The sequence below is a fragment of the Cupressus sempervirens genome, chromosome 8 (assembly GCF_028749045.1).
Source record: "Cupressus sempervirens isolate cs-2001-9-10 chromosome 8, ASM2874904v1, whole genome shotgun sequence".
Lineage (NCBI taxonomy): Eukaryota > Viridiplantae > Streptophyta > Pinopsida > Cupressales > Cupressaceae > Cupressus > Cupressus sempervirens.
In genome coordinates this window covers 797,505,183-797,525,520 of record NC_143125.1, presented here as the reverse complement: position 1 = coordinate 797,525,520, position 20,338 = coordinate 797,505,183, and the positions used below count along the sequence as shown (strand labels likewise).

The following is a 20,338-nucleotide window of genomic DNA, read 5'->3' as shown; positions in this document are numbered from 1 at the left end:
GCTGATGAGATGACAAGTGCTATGTGGGAGACTAAATTTAGCAATTTGGGGAAGGTTTCTTGTCAAAATTTATGGAGAAAGATTGTTGTCGAAGGTTAAAAGAGGGTTTCTGCTCTTGAGGATTTAAAGACGACCTTCTTCCTCTTTGATGTTTAAAATATTTTTTCATTTATGTTTGTTGGAGATTGTTGAATGTGGAGATGAAGGCACTATAATTTATTCTTTGTTTCCGTTCTCAGGGTTGAGTATTTGTTATTATCTGATCTGTCTGTCGTCGTGATAGAGCTAGTTACAAGTTTGAAATAAGCTTGATGTCTCAGATTCTTTTGTGCAATTGTAGACATGAATGGTTTTGGTCTTGTAGTATTTTATGTTCTTGCATTGGTGTATAATTATCTGAGGGGAAGGCATCCTCCTAGTTCATGGACTATGCAAGGGAATATGGTAGTTATTTGGTAGTACAAGAGCTTAATAAGAGAAATCTTTGTTAGGTTAAAAAACAATCCTTTGTAATTGAAGGTAGTGAAGGTTACAGGCGGAGGGCTATTGCATGTGTATTTATATATTTTTTGTTTGCTGCCACAAATTGTACTGCTTGAATCGGACAAGGGTTACACAGTGTTCTTAGGGAATAATTGATGGTATTCTTTTCCTAGATTTCTTGTGGTTTCAAACGGTAGGCATACTATTTTTGCGCAGATTTCCTTTCAAACAAGGAAGATTTTTGGGCACGGACGGCAACGCTGTTCTTGCCATAATAAAAAAAGGCCAAAGCAAGATCATGATCTTCGTGCAGAGTTGTTAATCTCCTATCCTGTTGTCCGTAGTTGTTAAACTCATGATTACTTTACTTTGTCCTCAGTTGTTGATCACTTTTCTTTCTTGTTTGTGATTTGGGTTGAAGCTGGAAAGTTCGGGAAAGAACAGCATATAAAAGACGTTTCCAGATTTATTTATTTTCTTAATTTTTAGTATAAAAAAATATTTTTACCCTGGGACAATTGGCACCAACCAATTAGAAAATAAGAAATCTTCATTTTATATTATTTATAAAATAATCTGCATTTTGAACTTTAGAAATTTTAGTTTTAGTTGTAAAAAAAATTAATGATGGCCACTATGGAAAACATTAGTCCCTGCCTTGCATAAGGCAGAGACTAATAATAACCAACTTGTATATTTTATAAGCACATAAAAGATACTTCTGCCGGTCTCTATGAAATCCATAAAAATAAATCATTTCATAATATAAAAATATATGTTCCCCACTGACGAAAACAACAATATTTCGCACCAAAAAAAAAACTACAAATAGTTATAAAAAGAAAAACTGATCCAAACATTTAAAAGAAACATTCCCACAAAAGACAATAACCTCCTGATAAATCATTATTCCATGCTCAAATTTGCCCTCCTAAAAAGATCCAAATTATTTTCCGCAAAATGTAACTCCAAAAAATGTAAAACATCATAAAATAACTCCTGCATTCCAATACAACCCCTCCCTCTATGCATCCACGCCTTCAAATCGTTCGACGCAACATATAACTGCCAGTTTAAAAAAAAATCGCCCATCCCACATATATAAACCTTAAAAAAAATGTCAGCCAGCTTTCAGATATAGTGCCCAGGCTCCCATAATTTTCTTTAAAAACGAAAAGCACGACACTACTTCAAATTGTTCCGTCAATTAAATGAAACAGTTCTATACACTTTAATCCCACAAACTGTAGACAAACCAAATTGTAAGCTTAATTGCTGCAAACAAAATCAGTTTTCTTATTCACTATAATCACCGACAAATGTTGAATTTTGTCTTTCTCTAATAAAGCAAACAATTTTTTTGTTACTCCATATCACCAGCCTTGTAACTTAGTCATAAAAAATCAACAGAGCTAAAAACTATTGCTCAACCACTTGTAATTTTTGTGATCAATTTTTCGCTACTCCATATCACCCAAACTTGTAACTTAGTCAAAAAAATCAATAGAAATGAAAACTATTGCTCAGCAGCTTCTAATTCTCGTGATCCAGAAATATTACTGAAAAGCACAAATTGCTTAGATTTCACCATCCCAAAGATCCTCCACATTCCTGTACGGACCATATGTCTCATGAGTAAAGAAGTCTCCACGGAGTAGCTTTTCCTGTTAAAAGCAAATCAAATGTCAATCATAACATTTCAAAATATACTAAATGTTTTTCAATTAGTAGAACAAGGTACAGACATGCAATTTTAAAACAAGGGTTTGTTTATAGTTATGTCTGAATCGTCACTGTGAGATGTGGGCATGATGAGCATCTGGTGAAGACAAGGAATCAAATGCTCAAAATTCAATTGGTTACCTGTTCAATTTGTTCAAACTGGTCCATCATATCTTGCGGTATTGACCAATCAAGCACATCTAAGTTAGATTTTATTCTTTCCTCACTGGTGCTCTTAGGCAGCACGCTGTAGCCCCTCTGTATACCCCAGCGCAGCGCAACTTGGGCAGGTGTCTTTCCCAATTTCTCTGCCACTTGCTTCACAACAGGCTGTTGTAGGACGCTCACTTTTGCTTTAATAATAGTGGTGCCTGGAGAACCTAGGGGCGAGTATGCCTGGAAAAACCAACATTTTAACTTCATTCCTTGTAGAACAAAAGTCATTTTTGTGATCAATGTTGCAAATTATCATGCAAAGCAAGTGTCACCATGTGTCTGGAACAAATGTCACTACTTAAAGAAACATATTTGTAACAATCTAAGTACCAATCTAAGTTGATTGACAAGGAATTCAGATCTGTAATCTAGGCTCTTTAGAGATTCATGACTTACTGTTATGTGTATACCATGTTTCTTGCAAAAATTCTGTAGTTTGGATTGTTGCCAAATTGGATGGCATTCCACCTGGTTCACAGCTGGAATAATTTCTGCATGCTTCACCAATTCCTCAATCTTCTTGGTAGAAAAATTGCTCACCCCAATAGCACGAACTTTTCCAGTGTCCAGAAGTTTCTCCATTGCTTGCCATGTGCTGCGGATGTCAACTGGCAAAAAGTTTGCGGGGTCGAAACGCTTTGGATCCTTTTTCAATCGCATGGGCCAGTGTATCTGGAGTAAAGCCACTAAATGAATTAAAAGGTCTTGTTTTCTTTGTCTGAAAGAAAGAAAATAAATTACAAAGATTGTTGATATAGTACCAGGTAAAGATCAAGATAATCAAGTTGCAGATCCTGCAGAGTACTGTTCAAAGCTTCAGGCACATCTTCTGGAGCATGATGGGTGCACCTGCAGTACATGAAAGAAGTACAATAATTCATCTATAGATATAACATAAGTGACTTAAAAGATGAAACACAATTTCTTAATCTCTTAGATATTAAAGCAAAAACACAGAAAATGACCAAAATTGCAAATACAAGAGCGCTGAGTAACTCTCTCATTTGCAGAGGAGTTCCTGCAAGTTATGTCCTGCAGATTTTGTGGGACACCCCCATGAGCACTGAGTCCTCGATTGCAACTCAGCCCATGGTCTGTACGCCAAAATTACCCCCTTTTTTGGTAATACACCCTTGAAATTAAGCTAAAACTATACTGTCCAAATCACTTGATTGCAATGTGTGTTTATATTATTTTATTAAAAAGGTTTGAAAAAGGGACACAACTGTGAGGAGCCACTACAGCCAAAAAAAAGCCATTTAACTATTTAGTCCTGCTCTATTGATCTTGTAATATGTATTTCTTTTCTTCTGTAGACTACCAAAATCAGGCATCAGAAACATACAGATAAAAAACCATGAAAAGCATGAGATTGACCATTTTTCAATCGAGACATTTTCATGAATTAAGCGTCCACATTATCTGCCAAAGCAGATAAAAGGTGCTATTTAAGAATCCTAATCAGCTATAATTAAAATGTTAAAATTTATTTTTATGGGTATAAGGAGAGCGCTGAATCTTTGGAAAAAATCATAGAAGAGAGATCAAGGAAAAGAAGCTAATAATGCATATTATATAGATTGATTGTGTCTTGAGTATAGATTGTGGTTCAATCAATTTGTTAGCAAAATTCTTCTGGGTTAAACATTCCAGGATGAGAACCACGGAAACCTTTTATTCTGACAATTTTAATTCCTGACAGATTAAGAGACATTTCAAAAGTATTCCAGTAAAGAAAATCACTGCAAAAAACAGACTGTTTACCAACTGCTAAACTGCTAAAAAGAGACACCTTGATCATCATAAAATGTTTTGTCTGATTTTCGAATTTTATTATTAGCAAAAAATTCTAAATCATAAGATTTTATAGTTATACTAATTGTATGAATTAATTTAGTTGTATGTTTAGGTTATTATATTCAAAGTGAATAAAAAGAAAATTTAAAAGGGACATTAATTTTTCATTTTGAACAAAGTGTTATTGTTGTCCAAACTTTTACCAAGACACCAAATCCCAGCAAATTTAGATCGGCCAAAATTAGGCAGCTTGAAAACTACATATATGAGCCTTACAGATATTTGAAGTTAAAATTTCTAAATGAAACAATCAGGAAAACTGGAGGATATATTTTAAAACTAAGAAACCATATAAACAATGGTATAATGATATCTCTTTTTTAAATTAAATGGTCGGGGGTTGTGAAGGGGCTCTCATCCAAGAACAACATATGTTTTTACAATGAACAGGACCATTACCGTCAACAAGAAAATCATATAACTAAGAAAGTGAAAAAACCACCACCCGCCACCTAAGAACTACCCATTAACAGAAAAGCGTGCTCCACCAGCCACCTCCCACAAGCCAAAACCTCCTCCAAATCGTACAAAAGGAGGCCTACCTCTTAGAGGTTTAATTTTACCAAACTCCCCATCTACCTATCCTACAATAAGCTCACATGCCCGAAGCTGTCAAATCCAGCAGTGCAGCAAAAGTCCCACAACAGAATTTTAGTGCCCACAGATATCGACACATTGTTGACAGCTTCTTGCCTAAATCTTGCACATCCACTTGAGGGGCCTTCAAAGATGCCTCTTGCTTCAAACCCACAAACGCTGCCAGCCTTAAATTCATCAACTTGCATCCCTGAAAAGGGAGGGAAGTATTAAGTGATCACAGCCAAGTCTTGTGCAGAACATTACACGATTTCTACCATTTCCTGAAATAAATTTTACCGCTTTCGTCAATCTCAGAATCACCAAGAATTACTTTCACAAACCCTGAGGCCACCAGCTATTGACTGTTGAAAATTGAACATAAGTGCATGTGATAAGTAGGAGATAATTTCCACAGCAAGTCAAATTGTGATATTGCTATCAGGATTTAACTGTGTGATTTTTGAGTCGAACTCATTGGCCCATATTTCATGAGTAGTGATTCAAAATGAATCCATCTCTCATGAGAATAAATGGAACACTTAGCACTCATTGGATCTAGGTGATGCTCACAGGGGTGAAGCACCGGGACTTCCCGGGAGGTCACCCATCCCAGTACTACTCCAGCCTGAGCGCGCTGTTTCAAATCCAACCACAAGGGTGAGAGTATCATTGCTAAAAAGCTTTTTTCTGTGTGTCATAGTGAAGAACAAGACTAAATGCATCCACTTCTCTTAGACGCCTAGCATCCAGTCTCCATGCACTAGAGACAAAAAACACCATAGCATCAACAATAAACCAGCGAGGCCTCATAAATAACGAAAAGGCGTCACCCTCAACACAAACACTGTTCAAATCAACGATTTAAATCTCCTTATCAATGCCCATTAATTATAACCAGTTATAATGAACTCCTGACCAACCATGAGACAAAATCATCATATTCCCCTCTTAATACCAAGAAAAATGGTTCAAGTCTACAAGCGAAAAAAACTTCCTTCAAAAACTGACAAAAAGTCTAAGCTTCCTCTGACATTATTCAGAGTTTCCCATCAGGGTAATCATCTTATACTAATAACTACAAGGGAGTTGCCTAGCTCTAACCACTAAACTCGAATGCTAACCTAGCAATCACCTTTCCCTACTCATAGTTTTATAATGGAAAAATTGATTGCATATGCATTCTTAAAAGTGACTTAAGAAATTTAAATCAGTTATCTAATCAACTGTCCATCCCTATTTAGTAATCTAATAAAAGGACTCTTAAGTGAAATGACTTGAATAAGAGATTGGTTGTAAATTTTAGAGGGATGTTCAGGAGTTCAATTCTGCAACGATTTATTTGCAAAAAGATTAAACATAATTCAGGAAAACTTACAATATGATCTGCCAAGACAATAATAAGCAAACTGATTAAGATCAACTCTGACAGAATAAAGATGCTGCTTAACTGTGACAGTTAAAGATGTTGCTTAAGTTATTGAACTTTTGTGGATTAAAAATTCTTTCTTGAGACTCATATTTCGGGTTTATTACAATTTTGAATGGAATAACGTGTTAGAACTGCCTTCAGATTATAAGAGGGCCTAAGTCTTGTTAGTTTCCACTTTACAGCTTTACTGTATCCATGCTCTCAAAGTTCCGAATCTTGGTAAATATCCCATGAATCTAATGTTCAAGGCTGTCTTTTTCAACAATCACATCCTTGGGGGTTAGCCATTTTCAGATCACCGAGTTACTGGAATTTTCCTCTTTTGCTGCAAAACTTTTGCCTGATTAAGCTTCTTTTAACATGATACCCTTGATCTCTTCTCTGCTAAGGGTTTGAGAAATCTGGAGCATAACCATTTCTGAAGGTTTGCAGATGTGGACGAGGCCAAGCCTCCTCTTCTAGTCTTAAACGACCAATAAGATCTGGGCATGAATTTTAATCGGATGATTATATAGTTTTGTCCGTGAATAGACCACTTGGTTAAATGTAGTTGTGGACTGTGGTTTAGCATTTAAGGCACAGCATGCATCCTTAAGCTATAAGACACAAAATAACTAAATGCTTTCTTTTTGAAGGATATTTTGCAAAATCAGTAGGTGCATATTAAGGTTACTTCAAGGCATGGAATTGAACCGCATGATTGGAACACAAAGTTTGAAGCCACAAACATGAACATTCAATGGACAAACAATGGATGTAAAAAGTGTAGACCATACAACATGTCTGGCTTTTCTTTAGGCACATCAAAAGAAACACGGTCATGAGATGCAAACTAGCATTATTGGTAAGCTCTTGTGAGGTTTTTCCCACCATCACCCTATTGCAAATGTGGGTCCCCCTCTTTTAATCGGTAGTAGTAAGAGTATTTTTCTTAGGTGCTTTTAGTTGGTAGCAATTTTCCAGTCTTTTAGTCCAAGAAGTGAGTTTGGGCGACTTTGGCATGCTGGATAGTCAAGTTTGTCTAGAATATGGGTGAAAGCTGGACTATGCTAGTCAAGGATATGGAGATGAAATCAAAGGATCAAGGATAAAATGAGTTAGAATCATTAGAAAATCTGTGTTCTAGTCTCAAGTTGAATTTGGAAAGTCAGGAAAGGTTACACAAGGTACCATTGATGAAGGCATGCCGAATCCTAAAATTTGGCCAAGGCTATGGTAGGTAGCACTATTGAAGGTATGTTGAATCCTAAAATTTGGCTAAGTCTGGAATTTTTTGGAAACTACAAAAATCCAAAATCTTTATTATAACTCCTATGAAGCTGAAATTTATCTCAGACGTCTTGACAATTTTTATATAAAAATATAACTTAAAGTATAATAAATTTTATTAAAATGTTATATTTTGTATTAATCACTGTTAGCATGAATGCTGATGCTATGGGGGACATTGCAAAACATTGTTATGATGTATTTATAACTGTATTTGTCATTGATGACAACATAGTAATAAGTTTGTAAAAGACTGACAGAGCAGCAGACTGTGATTTCTATATTAAGAACATTATATTACTTATCTGATGATGCACAGTTACCAGCACATACCACAGTGTGTATTTGTTACATAGGCAAGTGCAGAGAACCTGAATCAACATTGTACAGAAGATATGATTGATTTATAGAGAACTATATAGAAATAGAGTATTAGGAAAGCAGTTCCTATTGTATGATTGCTACAATTCGTTACAATTGTAGTGAAGGGTTGCGCAGTGAACTGGAGATAGTTTACGAACTGTTGATGACATCAGAGAGTGCGCATGTATGAAAGTCGCATGTGTGAAAGTTTGTGTATAACTGTGAGCCAACAGCATTAATTAAATGTGTATTTCATTTAATTAACATATGATAATGAAGTATGAAGCTAACTCAAGGATTTATTAATTAAGTGTGGTATAAAGGAAAGATGTTTTCTATGTTTTAGAAAAAAAAAAAAGAGAGAGAGAGAAGACTTGCAAATTACTAAATAGCAGAGTAGAGTGACATACTAATGTGTGTAAGTGACCTTAAGGGTTACTGTTATTGATCACAGAGTTCTAGATCTTATTGCATGGTCTGAAGGTAAAGGAGTCCAACATATTGGACAGAGGAAGAAGTGAACGCTTGTTACACATCTATTATTCTGAAAAGAATAGTACTGAGGTCAATTGCATAGTGGGATCGTTGATCTAATCCTGAGCTATTTGGACAGTGGGTTCAGCTGCCTTCCACAACTCCTAACAAGGTTGGAATCTCCTATCAGGGATTCAAAGTCTTCTAACAGGGACTCTTTGGTACTAAATATTGTAATAGACTCCTAACAGGGTCCATCCTCTAACAAGGAATATTCATATTAGTACATCATTTTGTATGCATCATTCCCACTGGGGTTTTCCCTCTGGTCAAGGGTTTCCCTAGTCAACATATCTGGTATAATTGTGTATGAGCATCTCTTTATGGTTATTGTTTACATTGGTTGATTGATCAAGATTGTTTAGAGGATAATTGTTTTTATTGTTGCATAACTGATTCACCCCTTCCCCCCCGCCCCCCCCTCAACCCCCTCTCTCAGTTATATTGGTGGACTATTATTTCTAACAAATTGGTATTAGAGCATCAGGTCCTTGAAGAAAAAGTTTAACAACTTTGGGAGATCTATGGCAAACATGTTCAGAAAAGAAAGTCTGAGATTTGATGGCACAAATTACAACATCTGGAAGGATAAAATAAAGACTCATCTCTTGTGCATGGGTCTAGGATATTGGCTTGTAACCAAGACATCTAAAAACATTGTGGAAGAAGACAATCTTGAAAGTTGTACCAAGGAACAAAAAGAAGTATTTATGTGCAACATAAGGGCAATAGAAGCAATATTGTCAGCTCTACTTGAAAGTGAGTATAGCCAGGTAAAACAACTCAAAACATCTCATGAAATTTGGAAAACCTTAGAAGCTAATTATGAGGGTGATACACATGCAAAAAGAGTTAGATTACAAAATCTGTATTTCGCATTCCAAGATGCTAAAATGATGGAAGATGAATCTGTAAGAAGTTATATTGGTAGAATATCTGAGATTGCTGCAGGAATCACATCTCTGGGTGGAAAGAAATCTGATGATGAAGTAATATGGAACATCTTGAAAAGTCTAACACCACCTTTCAAGACAATAACACAGATGATTCGGGTGATGATACCTTGTACTACTAATTTCACCAAAGAAACGTTGCTTGGTAGATTGGAAGCTGAAGAATTCGATCTGAAACAATCTGGAGAATTAGCAAAAGTTGAGACAGCATTTAGTGTATTTAATATTAAACCTGGTCTAGCAAGGAACACAAAAGTGCAAGGAGACATTGCTAGCAGCAGCAAGTCTATTGAGGAAAAGATCTAGGAAGGAGTGGCTCTTCTTGTGGAAAGAGAAAAGGATGGTAAGAATATCTTTAAATGTTGGACATGTAATGAATATGGTCATTATGCATCTAAGTGTCCTAAAATAGAAAGAAAGTATAAGAGAAGATTCAAATCCAGAAGACCTAGAAATTGTTTATATGCTAATGAAGAAGAAGAAGAAGAATCTGATCAAAACAAAAGTGAAGATGAATTAGGATTCGTAGCTATAAAGGAGGATGATCTTGACAAAGAAATCAAAGAAGAAAGTGCACTGATTTCACAAGTTGAAAGAAAGGATTGGATCATTGATAGTGGTTGTTCACATCACATCACTGGTGATAGGAGCAAATTTGTCAAATTCAGAAGTCATGATGGAGGAATTGTCAGAGTAGGGAACAATGCAGCCTGTCACATTACAGGGATTGGATCTATCACACTTGATGGTAAAACAAATACGGATGATGATTATTTTGTTGATGGACTAAAACATAACTTGTTAAGTGTTGGATAGCTTATGGACAAAGGTTACCAATTACAGTTTGGTAATAACACATGCATCATCAAGGACAAGGAAGGAAAATTGCTTGGCACTAGCACAAAAACCAGAGGTAATGTATTTCAGTTAAACACCACTGAAATTACATGTTTAGTAGCTAAAGTTGACAATAGTTGATTATGACACAAAAGATTTTGTCACATAAACTTTGATAATATTGTGAAAGCTAGTAATACACTTGCTGTAAGAGATTTACCTAAGATCACTAAGCCAACTAACATTATTTGTAAGGAATGTATCTTGGCTAAGTAGAAGAGAGTTTCATTTTCTAGCAAGCAGTTTGGTACTACACAAAAGTTAGAATTGGTTCATATAGATTTGAGTGGTCCCACAAGAACAAGAGGATTCTATGGAGAGAGGTATTTTATGATTTTTGTTGACGATTTTACCAGAATGATGTGGGTAGCTTTACTTAAAGAAAATCAGAGGCATTTGAGAAATTCAGATATTCAAGAACAAAGTAGAGAATGAATTTGGAGTTAAAATCAAGAGCTTAAGATCTGATAGAGGAGGAGAATTGACTTCTAGAGAATTCAATATTATCTGTGAAGAGCATGGAATCAGGAGACAGCTATCTTCACCCCATACACCTGAGCAAAATGGGATTGCTGAAAGAAGAAACAGATCAATTGCCGAAGCAGCAAGAGCTATGTTATTCGAAAATGATATACCAAAGACTTTCTAGAAAGAAGCAGTCAATACTACACACTAAACAGAGTACAAATTAGAAAAGGTATGGAGAAAACACCTTATGAGTTATGGTTCAGATACTTACCATCAGTCAAATAATTCAAAATATTTGGAAGCAAATGCTATATCAAAAGAGATGATGATATCAGTAAGTTTGATCCAAGGAGTGATGAAGGTATGTTTCTTGGCTATTCATTAAAAAGTAAAGCTTCCAGAAGTTTCAATTATAGAACAAAAACTATAGTAGAGTGTGCAGATGTGAGAATAGATGAAAAGTTTGGCACCAAAGAGAAAGTGATGGATTATAACTCTAATGGAGATGATTTTTCTGGGATGACCAATAGATGTAATGAATTATTTCTCAAGACTAACAATGACTTGCAGAATAATGTGCAAACTGAAGTAGTAAGAGAAGAACAGAGCGCAATACCTAAAATAAGAATTGAAGCAGCAACTCCTACCCCAAATAAGAATACGATAAGAATTCATCCTATTGATTAGATAATAGGAAGTAAAGAAAAAGAAGTAATGACAAGAAGCGGAGTCAATGAAGAACCATGTTTAATATCTCAAGTAGAACCAAAAAGCGCAGATGAAGCAATCAAGGATGATCATTGGATGAAAGCAATGGAAGAAGAACTTCAACAAATAATAAAGAATGACACATGAGAACTAGTCCCTTCACCCAAAGACAAAAATGTGATTGGTACAAAATGGGTATTTAGAAACAAAATGAATGAACAAGGAGAAGTAATAAGAAACAAAGCAAGACTAGTAAGCAAAGGCTACTCTCAATAAGAAGGAATTGACTATGAGGAAACATATGCGCTTATAGCAAGAATGGAAGCAATCAGAATGTTTTGACATATGCAGCAAATAAAAATTTCAAGATATATCAGATGGATGTTAAATCAGCATTCTTGAATGGAGAACTTGAAGAAGAAGTCTACATTGAGCAACCAAAAGGTTTTCCTTTGACAAAAGAGAAGGATATGGTTTGCAGATTAAAGAAAGCCTTGTATGGATTAAAGCAAGCACTTAGAACCTGGTATGCAAAGTTAGATAAATACTTAGCAAAGCTTGGATTTGCTAAAGGAACAATAGATAGCAACTTGTACTTGAAAGAGATAGAAAATGGTTTGTTGATAATCATTGTATTTGTTGATGACATCATTTTTGGAGGAAATGATGAAGCCAGTAAAAAATTCTCAGAAGATATGAAGAATGAATTTGAGATGAGCATGATAGGAGAAATGAAATTCTTCTTAGGATTGCAAATTGTTCAAAACAAAGAAGGAATATTTATTTCTCAGACCAAGTATTTGAAAGATTTGCTGAAAAGATTTGGACTAGAAAATTGTAAGCCTATTGGAACTCCTATGGTAACTAGTCACAAGTTATCAAGCAAGGATGAGACACCTACTATTGAACAAAAGAAGTACAGATCTCTGATTGGAGGATTGCAGTATCTAACTCATAGTAGACTTGATATAGCAAATGCGGTTGGAATTGTGGCAAGATTTCAAGTTGATCCTAAAGAATATCACTACGTAGCAATAAAAAGGATATTCAGATATCTAAAAGGGACATCTGATTATGGCATTTGGTATGACAGAAGTAATGATTTTACTCTTTGCACTTATACTGATGTTGCTTAGGCTGGAGATACAGATGATAGAAAAAGCACTAGTGGAGGAGCATTCTTTCTTGGTGGAAGATTGGTTTGTTGGCTAAGCAAGAAACAAGATTGCACTTCACAAAGTACTGCAGAGGCAGAATATGTTGCAACAACAAACAACTATAATTAAGTCATATAGATGAAGTAGATGATGAAGGATATTGGAATTACATTCAAAGAACCTATTATCATTTACTGTGATAACACAAGTATGGTTAACATGTCTAAGAATCCTGTTTTGCATTCAAGACTAAGCACATCTCTATAAAGTATCATGTGTTGAAAGAGAAAGTTGCAGAGAAAGAAATCAAACTAGAGTACATTAACACTAAGGAACAGATTGCAGACATTTTCACAAAGGCCTTACCAAAGAATACATTTGAGTACCTAAGAGGTGTGCTTGGGGTTATGCCCCTGACTATTTCAAAATAAAAGATGCAAAAGTGCATCAGTCCAGGGAACAGAGCACCATTGATAGATTGGATTGAATGTTGATGCTTCCTCAATGGGGGAGTATCTATGATGGACAGAGTCAGAAAAAGACTCTTGGTAATTGGTAATTGGTATACAACAGTGTCTTTAGACACTTGAGTTGTTTATGGATTTATATACAGAATTGTAAAGCAACACACTGGCTTCTGGTCGTGTTGATTAGATGTTCAAAAAAATTGAACCATTTGTGTACTATCTTTGACATTGATGTCAATGGGGGAGAAGTATTGCATGAAAAACATTGTACTATAGGGAAGAAGAGTTGCAATGAAGGATTTACATGAAGCAAGATTTGATTGAGGATTTTGGTATTCTTGGAACTAGATTTTTTCATCTATGTTGCCATCAATGCCAAAGGAGGAGATTGTTAGCAATGAATGCTGACACTATGGGGGAGCATTGCAGAGCATTGTTATGATGTATTTATAACTGTGTTTGTCATTGATGACAACATAATAATAAGTTTGTAAAAGACTGACAGAGCTGCAGACTGTGATTTCTGTATTAAGAACAATACATTACTTATTTGATGATGCATAGTTACCAACACATACTACAGTGTGTATTTGCTATATAGACAAGTGCACAGAACCTGAATCGACAGTGTACGAAAGATATGATTGATTTACAGAGAACCGTATAAAAATAGAGTATTAGGAAAGCAGTTCCAATTGTATGATTGCTACAATTCTTTACAATTGTAGTGAAGGGTTGCATAGTGAACTAGAGATAGTTTGCTGACCGTTGATGATGTCAGAGAGTGTGCAGGTATGGAAGTCGCACATGTGGAAGTTTGTGTATAACTGAGCCGACATCATTAATTAAATGTGTATTTCATTTAATGAAGCATGAAGCCGACTCAAGGATTTAGTAAGTGTGGTATAAAGGAAAGATGTTTTCCATGTTTTAGAAATTAAAAAAAAGAAGAGAAGACTTGTGAATTACTAAGCAGTAGAGCAGAGTGACATACTAATGCACGTGACCTTAAGGGTTACTGTTACTAATCACAGAGTTCCAAATCTAATTGCATGGTCTGAAGGTGAAGGAGTCCGATGTACTGGACAGAGGAAGAAGTGAAAGCTTGTCACACATCTATTATTCTGAAAGGAATAGTACCGAGGTCAATTGGACAATGGGTTCGTTGATCTGATCCTGAAGCTGTTTGGATAGTGGGTTCAGCTGCCTTCCACAACTCCTAACAAGGTTGAAATCTCCTAACAGGGATTCAAAGTCTCCTAACAAGGACTCTTTGTACTAAATGTTGTAATAGATTCCTAACAGAGTCCATCCTCTAACAAGGAATATTCATATTAGTACATCATTTTGTGGGCATCATTCCCAACGAGGTTTTCCCTCTGATCAAGGGTTTCCCTAGTCAACATATCTGATATAATTGTGTATGTGCATCTCTTTATGGTTATTGTTTACATTGGTTGATTGATCAAGATTGTTTAAAGAGGATAGTTGTTTTAATTGTCACATAACTAATTCACCTGCCCACCCCCCCTTCTCAGTTATATTGGTGGACTATTGTTTCTAACAATCACTTTTCCCTACGAGCTAAAAAAATGACTAAAGTCTGTGGATAACAAGAGCAAGAGGTGGCGGATTTCCTCTAGACCTAGGAATTTCCACCAAGGCCAATGCCTCTCCCCCAAAATCTCCACCCAAATGGAAGACACCATTTTGGATGAAATCAAGTACTCATGTTAGGAGATAAAAAATTGATGATCAAGAGGATGAAATGATGGAATTGTGAAGGAAACACGAGATTTTGAACATGGAAAAAGGGTGGCCAAATTTATCTCATCCCAGGGATTTTACCCAAGATTCCTCTAATCCTAAAAATTTCCACCAAAGAAGAGATGCTAAACTTTGATGATGTCAAAATGTGTTAAAAATCAATCTTTCCTTGGATGTATTAAACAAAGGGATATTCCAAGGATCCCAACATCTAGTTTGTCCTCTTGTGAGGACATGTCATTTTTTTGTCCTCTTTACAAGTTGTAGCACATGTCATATTGTGTAATTCCTTTAATAAGGAAATTAGTTTATCCTCCTTAAGAGGAGGTTGACACTTTGCACACACTTGTTATGAATGGTGGCATTCATAGAATTGGGAGTTACACATACAACTCCTCTTCTCATTTCTATTTAAGAGATGCCTCCCTCTCATTCTTCTACACATCACAATTGATGTTATTGTACATAAGATACCCTCTCTCTCTCTCTAGGCTTTTGTCTAATTCATAATAATTCACAAGGGGTTTTTCTTTGCTTTTCACTTTTCAAAACCTTTTGTCTCCTCTTGTTGGTTTTTGGGTGCTTGCTCCTAGTTTATGGTTTTCTCATGGTAACAGTTATTCTTCATCTAACTCTCTTGGAATTATTAATCCTTTCATGGTATCAAAGCTAAGGTTGCTAGTTCTTGTTTTCACTAAAAGGTATTGAGGGTTGCCATTGTGGAGACATATTTGACAAGAGGGTTACATCTCATTTCTCTAACTAATTTTGTGTTGCAGGTTGTTTGATTTAAGTTTTCAAAGTTTATTTTCTAACAAAATGCCTAAGTTGTGCAAACAAAAAATTGAATGATCAAAATTTTAAAATGTGAGGTTAGAGGTAAGCTTTTTCAAAGCAAGGTATGGCTCATAAAGTGTGGTGGAATTCCTCTTCCTAGGGATTCCAGCCATGATAAGTCCTCAACTTTTGAAATCTTTGCAATGAAAAAGCTTGGTTTCTTTCATGACGTTGACCCCCAAGTTGTGATAATAAAAAATGGTGATTAGAAGTTGAAACTCATGATATGGAGAAGGATATTGATTAGACTTTCTTAGAGAAAGAAAGAGGCTTCAAAGGGGATCAGAATTCCTCTAATCCTAGAGAATTCTGCCCTTGATCTTTCCTCTCTCACCAAAATGCTGCCCAAGAGGAGAGTGAAGTTTGGCCTTGAACTTAAGAAAATTCATTTTTCCTCTTTAATGTTGGTTTTTTATGAAAGCATTCAGATATATTTCATGAACTGAATTCATTTTTTCTTATTTCTTTTGGAAGGCAAATATGGAGCAAGGAGAGATTTGGGAGGTGAAAAATGAAGTGATGGCAAGGCGAAGTTCAAGATTTCAAGCAAGAAGGAACAAATCAAGCTCGAGGACTTCAAATGAGGATGGTCAAAATCAGATTACCAAAGGCGAGTTCAAGAATCAAGATCAAGATGGAATTCAAGAAAGCAAAGATACAAGTGAAAGAAAAATTGTTGCCAACTTGAATTTCCTTTGGAAATTTAAGTTCATTTTTAAGGATCCAAGCACATGAAGACTTCATAACTTGAAGAAGTTCATGATTCATGTTTGCAAGTGCAATCGAGTTCAAAATCATGTCAATGAGAAAATTTCAAAGAACAAAGATGGAGAAATTTTGAAATTTTCCATCACAATTGAAAGCTTGATGATGTTGAGCATCTAGAGATAATTCCTCATCACCAAAGAAATGGTTAAGTCTACAAAATAAAGAAGTAAAGGTGACAACCACTTGTCTACTACCAATTAAAAAACTCCAGTCACACATATCCAAGTACATTTAATCATAATATGCCAAGTGTAAAATTTTCTCATTGGCCCTCGAGCATTGTAAATTTTCTTATTGGCCCACAAGGTGGTGCCTTCATATAATTGGTTGATTGTGTGGCAATACTACTTAAGGTTTGTAGGGATAAGTCTTGGCCCTTCATTTCGAATTGGTCTCGGCCCTTTCACTATAAGTGGACACCTATAAAAGGCCAAGGCCTTCTCATTTGTAAATAATTAGAGAGGATAGATTTTAGATTCAATAGAGAAAAAGTTAGATGAAAGAGTAGAAGTAGCCAAGGCCTTCTCATTTGTAAATAATTAGAGAGGATAGATTTTAGATTCAATAGAGAAAAAGTTAGATGAAAGAGTAGAAGTAGAGTAGGATAGGAGACTTGTTGAAATTGTTGCCATAAGGCTTTTAAAGTAATTGTTGATTCATTGTTGGTCTCCATGGTGGATTACCCAATGTTGCTTTGAAGTGTTGCACAGTTTCCTCAATTCCTCATTTAGGATTTTTATTTCATGTTAAGTAGAAGTAGAAGTAAATAGATGGAAGACATTGTTGAATGATGAATAATGGTGGAGCTAGTGTCCATACCTTTTGGTACTTATTGATTGTGAGTTAGCATGCAAGGTTAGTCTAGGCCTAAATTGCAAGCGTTCAACTTCAAGTGGAGATGGTCATTTAGATTGCGGCTTCATAGGGTATTGGATGAGCATTGACAATGTGAAAATCATTCGTGCATCCATAGAACATAGCACCTTCCTATGTCTACTTGATCTGCCAGTGCAAGGACTAGTTAAAGGCTCAACCCCAACTTCAACATTGTGTTTCATTCTTAAGAGTAAAATATATTTCTCTAGACCCTTTCCTAGGAATTGTTTGATATGAAGAAGTTAAAGTCAAGTTAATATCCATTGAATGGATAGGCAACATTTCTTTGTGATAATCAGCATATCACATCATTATGACCAAGTGAAAATCCAAAATTAGGAAGGAGATTTGAGGTTGTCTCATTTGATCACACAATTTATCTACATTGTTTAGCATTTGAGCATCCTTATTCAAAAGAGAGTTGGAAATTCATTTCATCTTGGAATGCTAAGTCTTTGATTCTGTATATTGTAGTGGAGCAAAACTCACATCAACATAAGCAAAGTTGCATGGACACACATATGGATATGTTATCAGATATGGATAAGGATACAGCTGTTTCTTTAGACTCCCAATATGGACACAGCTGGTCACAACATTACTAAAAAACACATACACATATTTTAGCACAATTTTTAGGAGATTTTCATCACTTCAAAAGTAAAACAGAGTCCAGACACATAAATGATTATTAGTCGGTTTTACACTTTACAGTACGCAAAAAAAGTAAAATTTGCATTGGAAGATAACCCAAAAAGATGCGTTGCTGAAATACGAAAATATTTCATTTGTTTTTCTCATTTGGTCTACTTTGATTCTACCAATTAATTTTTTAAGCTGATGTCCCCACTATAGGCCAAGGGGAGTAAAAGTGAGACCTTGTGTTCAGTGCCAGGAAACTTTTTAGGGTTTCCTATTTTTTAGGGACCAAGTGAATTTTTTGACTTACTCCCAATTCACCGGGTGGACTACCTGATGGATTCAATTGCTGAGTTGTTTATATATAGTTCTTGCAGGCAACTATAGTCTTTTTAATAAATTAAAATCAAATAACTTATTATGTCATTTTAATTTTTGTAACTTGAATATATAAGTTCTTCTAAGTTGGGTGCCAGAAAAGGAAAATTAGGGTGAAAGGCTATTCCCAACTCTAATTAGGTTGGACCAGCCCTATCTGGGTCGTTTTTGCTTTTGCAAAGAGCATTGATTGTTTTTGCACACTTATATTTTGCCCTCATTCTTTCATCCTTGCTATGGTGGCTAGGGATTGGAATCTTCCTGGGAAAGCATACTCTGCAGGATTTCAATGACTGATTTTGTGAAAGATCAAACAAATTGTTGCACCTGGTTGGTTTCATTTCAGAGATCAAATTGAAACTGTTTATTGGAGATCTGGGTTTCTACAGGGTGGATTTTTATGTGGTTCCTCATTCAATTATTGCTGTTGTTATTTTTTTTACTGCAGTTGGTGGTCTATTTCCCAACACGCAGCTGCTCATTTCATTGACGTCATCTACCACTATTTGGGCGTCCTGTTGTTTGAATAAGAGCAGATCTGAACATTTGTGTTTTCTGTAATTAATTCCAATTTGTATTTTCCAGCACTTTAATTTATTGCTTCAATAAAATTAGGCTCTAGGCATGGGTATGTTGGAAATAAACATTAATTGTTTTTTTTCAATATTCAATTATTGTATTTGAATTTCAGCTTGTCATTGTTTGGACAACTAACTGAATTCCAAAACAAACACCTCATTCTGCAACTTTTGTCTAATTCTGAAAGATCATACAAAAAATTTTTAAAAATTAAATTAAATTAAAAAAACTACAGCAGCAGGGTTGAACTGATTGGGTTCTTCACAGTGGTATCAGAGCCAAAATCCCACCAGCCTGTAGGGTTTGAAATATGGGTGACAGAAATGAGGAAGATTTAGAGGCCAGGGAGGTACTAAGGGGGCTTGTTACAGGGTAGGAATGTGTAGCTGATGTACTTGAACAGTTGAGTGCACCGGTACAGGAATTATCAGGACAGAAAAAATTTGGTCTAGATCTGGAATAGGGCAGCGTTCATGGCATACGATGTGGGGTGATAACATCATCATGCACATTCGATAGGCCCACACGCCTAAATTTCATTAGGAGTGAACTACACATTGAGGAAGGTAATATTGAGTTTTCTGTAAACATCATCACATTGCATGAAGAGTGGGATGCTCTACCTCAACCAGTTAAGGATCACCTTAACTTTGATACGTTCATTAGCCAATGGAGAGAGCACGGTAGAAACCAAACTAACAGGGGATCCAGGAATTGAAACTGTGATTTGAAACAAGCTACCAGTAAACTCACAATGGCTAACTTTGATGGCATCAGTAAGATCACGGCTTGGTCTTGGGCGAGTAAGCTAGACACTTTCTTGACACTATGGCTAAAGGGTAGAAGAGGATGACATAAAATTTGCAGCCATACATTTAGATGGTGTAGCCCATGATTGGTGGCACAATGGCATGATTACTTTGCATCATGATCATATTGATACTTATCAGGAGTTTACAGATAGATTGGTCGAAAGATTTGACAAATGAAACCTAGAATTGTCTTTCAGAGATTTGGCCAAGCTCAAACAAGTGGGCAGTTTGGATACTTTCATAAGTGAATTCCACAAGTTATTAGTGATGGTTATAGGAAACTTAAAAAGGCGGCTGATTATACTTTTTGTGGAAGGGCTATATGAACCTATGAGAGCTTGGATCAAGGCTTTTGATCCCCCTAATGTGCAAGAGGCCATGAAGAAGGCACGAAACATGGAGGTCACAACACCACAGAACAAGTTTACTCCAAATGCATCATCCTCATCATTTATCAACAACCAACAAGAACCAAGGAAATTTGATAATGAGGATCAGAAGAAGAAATTTCCAGCCCCTTTGGATAGGGAGACTTTAAATGACTTGGGTAGGAGAAGGTTATGTTTCTACTGCAAAGGTC

The 20,338-nt window shown here is 35.8% G+C and overlaps 1 protein-coding gene across 4 annotated transcripts in view; it reads right to left on the bottom strand.

Annotated features, from left to right (window-relative positions):
* Nucleotides 1-1,755: 1,755 nt before the first annotated feature.
* LOC149544805 (NADPH-dependent aldo-keto reductase, chloroplastic-like) overlaps nucleotides 1,756-20,338 on the bottom strand; it is a 42,188-nt gene continuing 23,605 nt past the window's right edge. For all 4 annotated transcript variants that reach the window (XM_089795373.1, XM_089795375.1, XM_089795374.1 and 1 more), the window contains exons 5-8: nucleotides 3,183-3,270; nucleotides 2,818-3,093; nucleotides 2,347-2,601; nucleotides 1,756-2,147 (exon numbers count right to left, since the gene is read on the bottom strand). In XM_089795373.1, the coding sequence (XP_089651499.1) occupies nucleotides 2,061-2,147; nucleotides 2,347-2,601; nucleotides 2,818-3,093; nucleotides 3,183-3,270 (706 nt within the window). In that variant the 3' untranslated portion in view covers nucleotides 1,756-2,060. The remainder of the gene's footprint in view (nucleotides 2,148-2,346; nucleotides 2,602-2,817; nucleotides 3,094-3,182; nucleotides 3,271-20,338) is intronic.